Source organism: Coregonus clupeaformis, chromosome 20 (genome assembly GCF_020615455.1).
Source record: "Coregonus clupeaformis isolate EN_2021a chromosome 20, ASM2061545v1, whole genome shotgun sequence".
Classification (NCBI taxonomy): Eukaryota; Metazoa; Chordata; class Actinopteri; order Salmoniformes; family Salmonidae; genus Coregonus; species Coregonus clupeaformis.
In genome coordinates, this window is record NC_059211.1 from 35542972 (window position 1) to 35556295 (window position 13324).

At 42.9% G+C, this 13324-nt stretch overlaps 1 protein-coding gene across 1 annotated transcript in view; it reads left to right on the forward strand.

The window, feature by feature from the left end:
* The window catches only part of LOC121533923 (transforming growth factor beta receptor type 3-like), a 161596-nt gene that overhangs the window by 47457 nt on the left and 100815 nt on the right, over nucleotides 1-13324 (forward strand). The window contains exon 3 of the mRNA XM_041840285.1: nucleotides 1845-2032. Coding sequence (XP_041696219.1) covers nucleotides 1845-2032 — 188 coding nt within the window. The remainder of the gene's footprint in view (nucleotides 1-1844; nucleotides 2033-13324) is intronic.

The following is a 13324-nucleotide window of genomic DNA, read 5'->3' on the forward strand; positions in this document are numbered from 1 at the left end:
GCTGATCCCTCACCTTCCTCATGATCATTGATGCCCCACGAGGTGAGATCTTACATGGAGCCCCAGACCGAGGGTGATTGACCGTCATCTTGAACTTCTTCCATTTTCTAATAATTGCGCCAACAGTTGTTGCCTTCTCACCAAGCTGCTTGCCTATTGTCCTGTAGCCCATCCCAGCCTTGTGCAGGTCTACAATTTTATCCCTCATGTCCTTACACAGCTCTCTGGTCTTGGCCATTGTGGAGAGGTTGGAGTCTGTTTGATTGAGTGTGTGGACAGGTGTCTTTTATACAGGTAACGAGTTCAAACAGGTGCAGTTAATACAGGTAATGAGTGGAGAACAGGAGGGCTTCTTAAAGAAAAACTAACAGGTCTGTGAGAGCCGGAATTCTTACTGGTTGGTAGGTGATCAAATACTTATGTCATGCAATAAAATGCAAATTAATTACTTAAAAATCATACAATGTGATTTTCTGGATTTTTGTTTTAGATTCCGTCTCTCACAGTTGACGTGTACCTATGATAAGAAATACAGACCTCTACATGCTTTGTAAGTAGGAAAACCTGCAAAATCGGCAGTGTTTAGTTGTAGCCTATTTATTATAATTAGTTATGATTGACTTTAGCTACCTATAGCATTATCTTCAGTTTTGAGTAACATCCAGGACCTCACAATGTTACCTGCACCACCTATTAGGCTAATCAGTGTGGAGAGAAATGAAAAGATACAAAAAGTGAGATTCTGATCCAGAGAGAGAAAAAGGAATCCCACAACCTCCATAATATGACCTTGTTAGGACAGCCCTTCGAGGAAGTTTTGTTAACAAGTTGTGCTCGTTATGTTCAACTGCTTGATCCCTGTTATAGTCCATCCGTTCTTGTTGTCCTCCAAGTCCAAGGTCACCAGTCTCTCTGTGCTGCAGGGCACCAGTGGGAGTGTAACACACTCACTCACACACACACACACACTGTAAACCAATCTGGTAGGCTTCTCGCCAATCTAACAGGCTTCTCACAGGAACACCTCCAGCGCCACATCTCCATAGCAACTTCTATAACTGACCACAGTCATAACGGCTAATTATGTGCAGTCCAGAGACAAGAGCACTAAAGTGTGAAGTGTGGTCCACCCCCTGTAGGGATTAGGGAACTAAGGGAAGGTCAGATCTGAACATTTAATGGAAAAGAGAAAGAGGTGAAAGTGACATAAAGGGGATTATAATGGAGGTCTCTCTGGGTCGTCTTGATTATACGTCTGGCACCATAACATCCTGTAGAGGGTCAGCTAGACACTGCTTTGTTCAGAGGCAAGGCCAGTCTTGTGTTAGTGGCCTGTTGAGGGTCAGAAAGCGTGGTGCTGCTCTTTGTTGAGAGGCCAGTCTGATGTGTTAGTAGGCTGTGGACTGGAGAGAATGGCCTACTTTGAGAAGTAATGAGCTTTGTGCGCAGACAGTGTTTTATTTTGCTATACCCAATTTAGATAATGATTATGTCACTCATTATGGTTGCATGCTGACACTCTTTATTTGCCCTCATCATTCATAACTTGTTCATCAAATAATTGCTGATTCATACACTATCTATTTATACTCAATCTAATTATGGACAGTCTATAAATGATTTACAGAACCTTCATATAAAGTGTTCTCCAGTTTGTTGGACTGTAGCTGCAGTGTGGAAAACGTCTTACCTCTGTGCTGTTGGCTTTTTCTTGAGGACTACTTTATGTTTATTTATTTTAATTTTTTGAATGAAGATTCTCTAGCTTCACACTGGTGATCTTGGATTCTTGAAAAAAACATTTAATGGATTCCACTCATCAAATGTGTATTTTCTCCCCCCAGGTCCGTTGTCTCGTAGCCCGTGTGAGCTGCTGCCAGTAGGCGTAGGCCACCCGGTGCAGGCTCTACTGAAGAGCTTCACGGCCCTGTCAGGCTGTGCCTCCCGTGGAACAATGGGTCTACCGCAGGAGGTCCACATCATCAACCTGAGGGGCAGCAGCCCTGAGGGGTCAGACGGCACACCTCCAGAGGTCAGTCACCTGTATATAATATAACCACCTATATAAAATACAATGTATAACAATATACTGTAAATAATATGATGGACCAGAGGACACACCTGACCAGAGGTCAGTCACTCACCTGGCTGAGCCAGCCCAGAACATCCACACCTGACCAGAGGTCAGTCACTCACCTGGCTGAGCCAGCCCAGAACACCCACACCTGGGCCAGCCATCACTGTTTCACACTATCATGCCAACCTCAACTGCACTGTGCAGGCTCAGATATGTCCTATCCAGCATGGTACCAGCAACTATGGTGGATGCATAACTAGGCCAGTGCAGTACAGCTCTGCTTGGCTCAGTAGTGTGAAAATTACTAGAGAATATTAATTGGTATTATAAAAATCAACACATGTGCTGTAGACCAGGGGTTCTAAAACCTTTTGGGGCCCAGGGACCCCTTTTGTGGTAGCAAATTCATTAGGGACCCCTTCATAGCTCGTGTAAGATAGAAATAGCATACCAGGAGTTTTACTATGACTTCCGCAGTGCATGTCTGGACAAACCATGTCTCGGGCCCTGGGAAGGAACATTTTAAAGGCCCGCCTCTTGGCATCGAAGACAACATTTAGCATTTTTCAAGCTTATTTCCTGTAATTCTACATACCTCTGTTTGGGTAAAAAGCTGAGGGCCTGGAGAAATGTAACCACTCTCAAATTCATAGACAGAGATATGGATGCAAGGACTGACTATCCATGATATCAAAATGATAGTTTTAACAATGTTTTTAGGCTATAGAGCAGGGTTCCCCCAACTGGCGGTCGTGGGTGATTTTTGTTTGCCCCCCAAGATTTCTGACTGAAAAACATATATAAAAATATATTTATTGTTGACTATAAAAACACCAGCAAATCAGCTCTAAGTGATTTTAATTTTGGAAATCTGTTCCAAAGTATTCACAGGCATAATAGAGAGGTATACAGTCTGTGATCGTATACAAATTGCAGTCAATGTGCAGTCTACAAATTATTTGTAATCATGTTCCGGCCCCCGACCATTCACAAAAATAATAAAATGGCCCGCGGCTGAATCTAGTTGATGATACCTGCTTTACAGTGTTTGTTTACATTTACATTGTTTACAAACATTGGAGTAAAACAAGCTTATATTTTGGGTTCTGATGGGGTACGACAGTTTAACTTTGCTCATGAGGCATTTATAAGTTATATTCTTCAAGAATCAATGGGTACATCATGGTATTCCCTACCATAAATTAATTTAGCAACTGAGGATTCTAGCTTTAAATTACAGTGCATTTTTTGGGAATACAAGATGTATTAAGTTTAAAAATGTATAAGTGGTGGAGCACTATGGAAACCAATATCCCTGTGAGCCTCCAAGGCCCATGTTGCCCAGGGTTAAGAACATCAATTGTAGATGAATAATATTATGTTGTATTGTATTTTATTACACCCTTTAAACTTATTCCATGGATCCCTTGGCCAAAAATATTCATACACATTTTTTATTATATATTTAAAAAATATATATACACTACCATTCAAAAGTTTGGGGTCACTTAGAAATGTCCTTGTTTTCGAAAGAAAATAAAAACAATTGTCCATTAAAATAACATCAAATTGATCAGAAATACAGTGTAGACATTGTTAATGTTGTAAATGGCTATTGTAGCTGGAAACGGCTGATTTTTTTATGGAATATCTACATAGGCGTACAGAGGCCCATTATCAGCAACCAACAGTCCTGTGTTCCAATGGCACGTTGTGTTTGCTAATCCAAGTTTATCATTTTAAAAGGCTAATTGATCATTAGAAAACCCTTTTGCAATTATGTTAGCACAGCTGAAAACTGTTGTGCTGATTAAAGAAGCAATACAACTGGCCTTCTTGAGACTAGTTGAGTATCTGGAGCATCAGCAATTGTGGGTTCAATTACAGGCTCAAAATGGCCAAAACAAATAACTTTCTTCTGAAACTCATCAGACTATTCTTGTTCTGAGAAATGAAAGCTATTCCATACGAGAAATTGCCAAGAAACTGAAGATCTCGTACAAAGCTGTGTATTACTCCCTCCACAGAACAGCGCAAACTGGCTCTAACCAGAATAGAAAGAGGAGTGGGAGGCCCTGGTGCACAACTGAGCAAGAGGACAAATACATTAGCGTGTCTAGTTTGAGAAACAGGCACCTCACAGGTCCTCAACTGGCAGCTTCATTAAATAGTACCCGCAAAACACCAGTCTCAAAGCCAACAGTGAAGAGGCGACTCCGGGATGCTGACCTTCTAGGCAGAGTTGCAAAGAAAAAGCCATATCTCAGACTGCCCATTTTAATATTTTATTTTTATTGGCCAGTCTGAGATATGGCTTTTTCTTTGCAACTCAGCCTAGGAGGTCAGCATTCCGGAGTCGCCTCTTCACTGTTGACGTTGAGACTGGTGTTTTGCGGGTACTATTTAATGAAGCTGCCAGTTGAGGACCTGTGAGGCGTCTGTTTTCTAAGTGACCCAAAACTTTTGAACTGTAGTGTATATATATTTTTTGTTGATCTGGCCGCAGACCCCCAGCAGTACCTCGGCAGTCCCCACTTTGATAACCCCTGCTGTACACTGTAGAGTCTCACTCTATCCACATCTTTATATACTGTTATACAGTAACTGTAACCCACAGTGCACAACTCTGTCAGACTGCTAAATATCTAACATGCTCCCAGCATACTGTTTTTACCATAACATAAACATTGATGTCAACAAAAATACTGGTGTCATTTTGAGTTTAGTGGCCTCAGCAGATGAGCACATTAAAAAAATCGTCACCTCCTCCTGTTGATAACTCGATCAGTATCGTTCCATGGGCAGTGTGCCATTCTAAAAAAGTACATAACGGTGTGGGTTGGCTTTCACTTTCAACAGCTCCATACCAAGATAATTGATGCTATAATTACTGGTAGACCTCTCTGGCTGTGAGCTGGGCAGACTCAAATGCTTTCTGGGGAGAGCTGCATTATTTCTTTTTTACTTTGTCATTGCTGAGCAGCAGGGCTGGAGAGAAATGTGTGAATGAAAGAACGAAGAAAAATAAAATAAAATATAGTGGACCCCCCTCCGCTTATCAAATTGTACTCATCCCAAGAATAACAGCAGCATTAACTGAGGAGGTAGTGGTGGGAGGTTGTTGCTCAATGTAGGGGAGATTACAATACACAATAGTTAGATGTTGTCAGCCATGCAGATCTTAGGTTGCAGGCAACCAGTCTGAATGCTGTTCTTGACCCAGAGTCATTAAAGACAGTAGACCAGAGAACCTTACATGACCTTTCTTGTGATTTATGCATTAGAGGGCAGGGTTATGGTCATTAGAGCACACTGTTGAAAAATGTTTAAAAAACTTAAACAAGCATTTTTTTACAGGATAGGTAGTACCTCCCTGTTTCACTCCATTTTCTTATTTTTGTTTGCCTATTGATTGAACACTACCCAGGCTTGGGTTATCTGTGTAAAGATGGATGGCTCTCCTGTCTCTCACCACTCTGCACACAGGCCCCCTCTCCCTGTGAGCTGCTCCTTCCATGGTGTATCTGTAGAGTACAATAGAGAACACTGTATCTGTAGAGTATAGTAGAGAACACTGTATCTGTAGAGTATAGTAGAGAACACTGTATCTGTAGAGTATAGTAGAGAACACTGTATCTGTAGAGTACAAGAAAGAACACTGTATCTGTAGAGTATAGTAGAGAACACTGTATCTGTAGAGTACAAGAAAGAACACTGTATCTGTAGTATAGTAGAGAACACTGTATCTGTAGAGTATAGTAGAGAACACTGTATCTGTAGAGTATAGTAGAGAACACTGTATCTGTAGAGTATAGTAGAGAACACTGTATCTGTAGAGTATAGTAGAGAACACTGTATCTGTAGAGTATAGTAGAGAACACTGTATCTGTAGAGTATAGTAGAGAACACTGTATCTGTAGAGTATAGTAGAGAACACTGTATCTGTAGAGTACAAGAAAGAACACTGTATCTGTAGAGTATAGTAGAGAACACTGTATCTGTAGAGTATAGTAGAGAACACTGTATCTGTAGAGTACAAGAAAGAACACTGTATCTGTAGTATAGTAGAGAACACTGTATCTGTAGAGTATAGGAGAGAACACTGTATCTGTAGAGTACAATAAAGAACACTGTAACTCTAGTATAGTAGAGAACACTGTATCTGTAGAGTATAGTAGAGAACACTGTATCTGTAGAGTATGGTAGATATCACTGTATCTGCAGCATCTATCCCCTGCCCTCTTCTGCCCCCATTTTAATCAGGGGCCCAGCAAATGGCGTCCGGTCCTTCCCCCCTGGTGCCGACAGGAAGCCGAAGAAAGGCTTGTTGGCCAAAACAACGCAGCAGAAGATTGTAAACATCCGTGGGAGATCAGATTGTTGTTGGAGGGCTCCACGGCTGCGTCCCAAATGACACCCTATTCCCCTACATAGTGCACTGCTTAGTAGTGCACTATATAGGAAATAGGATGTCATTTGGGACATAGCATTGTTGTTGGAGGGCTCAGCTCCATGATCCTGATAGTTGTAGTGTGTGCCAACTGCCTATAGGCTTGAACCCTTCTCTCTTTCAGGGTTTAGGCTTACAGTACAGGTGTATATCAGACTATTGAATGGCAAGACCCTCTGTTTACATTAACATTTGCTCTACCATAAGTCATGGGTGTCAGATCTCTCTGTGTTGACTGCGGACTGAAGGATGTGCTTGTGCTGTGATATTTAAGTGTCCCACTCCCTACCCCTACTGTCATGGTAGTGTGAAAAGCAGCATGTCTCGGCCTGCACTGGGGATTTCACTGCTGAGTTAGGCAGACTTAAATGTTGCTAAGGTCTGATGCATACACAAGAACAGGAACTGGGTGTCAGGCTGGTGTGTTATGTTGAGTCAGCATGCAAATAAAGACATCACTCTGGTGATTTTATCATAACACACCAGCCTGACTTGTGGGCTCCTGAGTGGCGCAGCGGTCTAAGACACTGCATCTCAGTGCTTGAGGCGTCACTACAGACCCCTTGGTTCGATTCCAGGCTGTATCACAACCGGCCGTGATTGGGAGTCCCATAGGGCGGTGCACAATTGGCCCAGCGTCGTCCGGGTTTGGCCGGTCATTGTAAATAAGAATTTATTCTTAACTGACTTGCCTAGTTAAATAAAGGTTAAATAACAAATAAAAATAACACCTTAGTGCACCTTGCATATATGTTTTTATTTAGCCTTTATTTTAACAGGGAATACCTATTGAGACCTAGTTGTCTTTTACAAAAGCGCCCTGTATATACAACATAAATATACACATTATACCCAACCTACAGTGGGGAAAAAAAGTATTTAGTCAGCCACCAATTGTGCAAGTTCTCCCACTTAAAAAGATGAGAGAGGCCTGTAATTTTCATCATAGGTACACGTCAACTATGACAGACAAAATTAGAAAAAAAAATCCAGAAAATCACATTGTAGGATTTGTAATGAATTTATTTGCAAATTATGGTGGAAAATAAGTATTTGGTCACCTACAAACAAGCAAGATTTCTGGCTCTCACAGACCTGTAACTTCTTCTTTAAGAGGCTCCTCTGCCCTCCACTCGTTACCTGTATTAATGGCACCTGTTTGAACTTGTTATCAGTATAAAAGACACCTGTCCACAACCTCAAACAGTCACACTCCAAACTCCACTATGGCCAAGACCAAAGAGCTGTCAAAGGACACCAGAAACAAAATTGTAGACCTGCACCAGGCTGGGAAGACTGAATCTGCAATAGGTAAGCAGCTTGGTTTGAAGAAATCAACTGTGGGAGCAATTATTAGGAAATGGAAGACATACAAGATCACTGATAATCTCCCTCGATCTGGGGCTCCACGCAAGATCTCACCCGTGGGGTCAAAATGATCACAAGAATGGTGAGCAAAAATCCCAGAACCACACGGGGGGACCTAGTGAATGACCTGCAGAGAGCTGGGACCAAAGTAACAAAGCCTACCATCAGTAACACACTACGCCGCCAGGGACTCAAATCCTGCAGTGCCAGACGTGTCCCCCTGCTTAAGCCAGTACATGTCCAGGCCGTCTGAAGTTTGCTAGAGTGCATTTGGATGATCCAGAAGAGGATTGGGAGAATGTCATATGGTCAGATGAAACCAAAATATAACTTTTTGGTAAAAACTCAACTCGTCGTGTTTGGAGGACAAAGAATGCTGAGTTGCATCCAAAGAACACCATACCTACTGTGAAGCATGGGGGTGGAAACATCATGCTTTGGGGCTGTTTTTCTGCAAAGGGACCAGGACGACTGATCCGTGTAAAGGAAAGAATGAATGGGGCCATGTATCGTGAGATTTTGAGTGAAAACCTCCTTCCATCAGCAAGGGCATTGAAGATGAAACGTGGCTGGGTCTTTCAGCATGACAATGATCCCAAACACACCGCCCGGGCAACGAAGGAGTGGCTTCATAAGAAGCATTTCAAGGTCCTGGAGTGGCCTAGCCAGTCTCCAGATCTCAACCCCATAGAAAATCTTTGGAGGGAGTTGAAAGTCCGTGTTGCCCAGCGACAGCCCCAAAACATCACTGCTCTAGAGGAGATCTGCATGGAGGAATGGGCCAAAATACCAGCAACAGTGTGTGAAAACCTAATGAAGACTTACAGACTTGTTTGACCTGTGTCATTGCCAACGAAGGGTATATAACAAAGTATTGAGAAACTTTTGTTATTGACCAAATACTTATTTTCCACCATAATTTGCAAATAAATTCATTAAAAATCCTACAATGTGATTTTCTGGATTTTTTCTTTCTCATTTTGTCTGTCATAGTTGACGTGTACCTATGATGAAAATTACAGGCCTCTCTCATCTTTTTAAGTGGGAGAACTTGCACAATTGGTGGCTGACTAAATACTTTTTTTCCCCACTGTATAGAGTAGAACACCTACTCATTCAAGGGTTTTTCTTTATGAAACTATTTTCTACATTGTAGAATAATAGTGAAGACATCAAAACTATGAAATAACACATATGGAATCATGTAGTAACCAAAAAAGTGTTAAACAAATCAAAATATATTGTGAATCAGGCCTTCATGGTCGAATTGCTGCAAATAAACCACTACTAAAGGACACAATAAGAAGAGACTTGCTTGGGCCAAGAAACACAAGCAATAGACATTAGACTGGTGGAAATTTGTCCTTTGGTCTGGAGTCCAAATTGGAGATTTTTGGTTCCAACTGCTGTGTCTTTGTGAGACGCGATGTGGGTGAGCGGATGATCTCTGCATGTGTATTTCCCACCGTAAAGCATGGAGGAGGAGGTGTTATGGTGTGGGGGTGCTTTACTGGTGACACTGTCTGTGATTTATTTAGAATTCAAGGCACACTTAACCAGCATGGCTACCACAGCATTCTGCAGCGATACGCCATTACATTTACATTTACATCATTTAGCAGACGCTCTTATCCCAGGTATTCCTTAAAGAGGTGGGGTTTCAAATGTCTCCAGAAGGTGGTGAGTGACTCCGCTGTCCTGCTGTCGTGAGGGAGCTTGTTCCACCATTGGGGTGCCAGAGCAGCGAACAGTTTTGACTGGGCTGAGCGGGAACTGTGCAGAGGTAGGGGAGCCAGCAGGCCAGAGGTGGATGAACGCAATGCCCTCGTTTGGGTGTAGGGACTGATCAGAGCCTGAAGGTACGGAGGTGCCGTTCCCCTCACAGCTCCGTAGGCAAGCACCATGGTCTTGTAGCAGATGCGAGCTTCAACTGGAAGCCAGTGGAGTGTGCGTAGGAGCGGGGTGACGTGAGAGAACTTGGGAAGGTTGAACACCAGACGGGCTGCGGCAACCCATCTGGTTTGGGCTTAGTGGGACTATCATTTGTTTTTCAACAGGACAATGACCCAACACACCTCCAGGCTGTGTAATTGCTATTTTACCAAGAAGGAGAGCGATGGAGTGCTGCATCAGATGACCTGGCCTCCACAATCCCTCGACCTCAACCAAATTAAGATGGTTTGGGATGAGTCGGACAGCAGAGTGAAGGAAAAGCAGCCAACAAGTGCTCAGCAAATGTGGGAACTCCTTCAAGACTGTTGGAAAAGCATTCCAGGTGAAGCTGGTTGAGAGAATGCCAATAGTGTGCAAAGCTGTCATCAAGGCAAAGGGTGGCTATTTGATTTGTTTAATACTTCTTTGGTTACTACATGATTCTATATAAGTGTTTTTTCCTAGTTTTGATGTCTTCACTATTATTCTACAATGTAGAAAATAGTAAAAATAAAGAGAAACCCTTGAATGAGTAGGTGTCCTAAAACTTTTGACCGGTAGTGTATATACACACATTAAAATACAGAAACACAGTCATGGGAAGCACAAATAAAACATCACAGAGGTTGATAGGACTTGCACTGTGGCCTATGCTGAAAACATTCTCTAAAGAACGAGCTTGAGGTAAATTATTTAATTAAAGGTCTCCTTTGAAACGTACAGTATCAACAAATTTCCCAAGAAGGATCGAGAGCGATGTTGGACAATAGAATACCATAGTATGAACACAATGTAACATAACACATTGAAGTAATTGTCACACTGAAAAGAAATGCATGCAGCGAAGTTAAGTCTGAGTGATGCCATACCTGTCATTACTCCACATCCAAAACATGTGCTGTTCTGATTGCACTCCTTTGGCTTATATTTCTTTATTCTGTAGAAGAACAACCTTGCCAAGAACAGAGATATCCTGCCACTTTTGAATAAGAGCAGCAACATATACACTGAGTGTACAAAACATTAGGAACACACACACGAGAGAGAGAGAGAGAGAGTCAGTGTTTCTGTAGTGTTTTCAGACAGTACATGAGACCACAGAAAACGCCTGAAGCCAAGTAATTACCAGCCTAATGATACCTTTGTCTGGTGTTCATCTCTCCTGGGTGGTAAGGGTACCCTTGAGAAAACTCTCTCTCTCGCTCTCTCTCTCGCTCTCTCTCTCTCTCGCCTGCGTACCTCTTAAATAAAGACCCTCTTTCCAATGTGGCTCATTTGACTTTGCCACTGTTGCAGTAGGGTAGGCTGGGCTCGTCACCTTTCTCCTCTGTATCACCAGTCGTCATATAAACCATCCAAACAGCTTAGCAACCGGGTACTACCTGGGGTTTGAACCTGTGACCCTCGCTCCTTTGGTGTTCTGAGTTCCGACACTTGTAGTTCCCTCCAAACAGCATAACACCCATGAGCACCAACAACACCACTTAGTGTGTTGTGAATTGTGTAATGAATGTATTGTAATGTTTTTAAAATTGTATAACTGCCTTAATATTGCTGGACCCCAGGAAGAGTAGATGCTGCCTTAGCAGCAGCTAATGGGGATCCATAATAAATACAAATACAAACACCCCTGCGGTGTGTCTAGTTGAGAGGGTTTTACTAAACCATATCACCTTGCTGCTCTGCTAATGTAAATCTGACTGGATGGGATCTACACAACATCTCTCTCTGGCTTCTCATCATTGAGGTAAAAAAATAAAAAAATATTATTGTCACATACACTGGATAGGTGCAGTGAAATGTGTTGTTTTACAGGGTCTGTCATAGTAGTTTAGCACCCCTGGAGCAAATTAGGGTTAAGTGCGTTGCACATCGACAGATTTTCACATAGTTGGCTCAGGTATTCGAACCAGCAACCTTTTGGTCACTGGCCCAAAACTCTATCCGCTAGGCTACCTGTCGCCAATACCTCAGAGGAGGAAGTAGCTAAACTTGTACAGCAGGCGTTAGTTGACTGCTGAGCCTCAGACACACAGAGCCCAGAATCTGGTCTGGTGGGTTTTCCTAGACTGGTTCAGACCCAGCCAGCTCTCTGACAGGGATGTGGGCTGCACTGTGCAGACGGCAGTGGTGTGGTGGCTGTGGCCATGTCGTTACCCTAACCTTGTCTGTGGTGAGAGTTGGTTGGCACCAGACACCCCTGTAGTTGATGGGAAAAGCTCCAATTCCGAACCCAACCCCTTCAATGTGGGACCATAAACGAAGGATGCATATACACTGAATATACAAAACATTAAGAACACCTGCTCTTTCCATGACATAGACTGACCAGGTGAAAGCTCTAATCCCTTATTGATGTCACTTGTTAAATCCACTTCAATTAGTGTAGATGAAGGGGAAGAGACAGGCTAAAGAAGGACTTTTAAGCCTTGAGACAATTGAGATATTGTGTATGTGTGCCATTCAGAAGGTGAATGGGCAAGACAAAAGATTTAAGTGCCTTTGAACAGGGTATGTCTACTGCCAGGCGCACCAGTTTGAGTGTGTCAAGAACTGCAACACTGCTGGGTTTTTCACGCTCAACAGTTTCCCGTGTGTATCAAGAATAGTCAACCACCCAAAGGACATCCAGCCAACTTGACACAACTGTGGGAAGTATTGTAGTCAACATGGGCCAGCATCCCTGTGGAACGCTTTCGAAACCTTGTAGAATCCATGCCTCGACAAATTGAGGCTGTTCTGAGGGCAAAATGATGGGGGGGGGGTCTACAGTGGCTGGCAGATAAGATTGTTCCGCTCACCGCTCACCACCACATTCCAACCCCTCAGGTATTTGTTGGTCTTCGATATCTCCTGCCCAATTATTGTGCCTCTTTTGATTTGAGGTAGAGATTGGTGCAGCACGGGACAAAGGCCAGAGAGGACCCTTTGACGTACACTACAGTATCCACATCTGGGATATATCTGGTCTGGAGACTGATACGCAACCAGAGACATAATGGGGACACCAAGGATGCGTCATAAATGGCACCCTACTCTCTTTATAGCGCACTGCTTTTGACCTGGGAAAAAGTGGTGCACTATGTAGGGAATAGGGTGCCATTTGGGACTAAGTCATAATAGGGAAACCAAGGCCTCTCTTTCTCACTCTGCAGTGTTGAGGTGGTGCTCTTCACGCTGAGAATAAACCCATGAGAGTTTAGCTGTCCAAAATCCTGCAATTATTTTCTCTTTAGAGACCTCTCCTGCTTGGTGTCACCGCCCAAATAACGACTTCAATTACTGTCATCTAATTCTGCTTGGGAGGTACAGAGTCCACCGAGCACATAGTCCAAAGCACACACTCTGTTCCCTAAGGATAACTGTCATGGCTTATGTCGACATTTGAGAATGGCTTGTTTTGCTAGTGAAATTCTCAGATGTAATATATCTCATGTGTTTTGTTTGTCATTTTGGCCAGTGTTAATGTTTTTCTGACTTTGTGTCATTGTTCATCT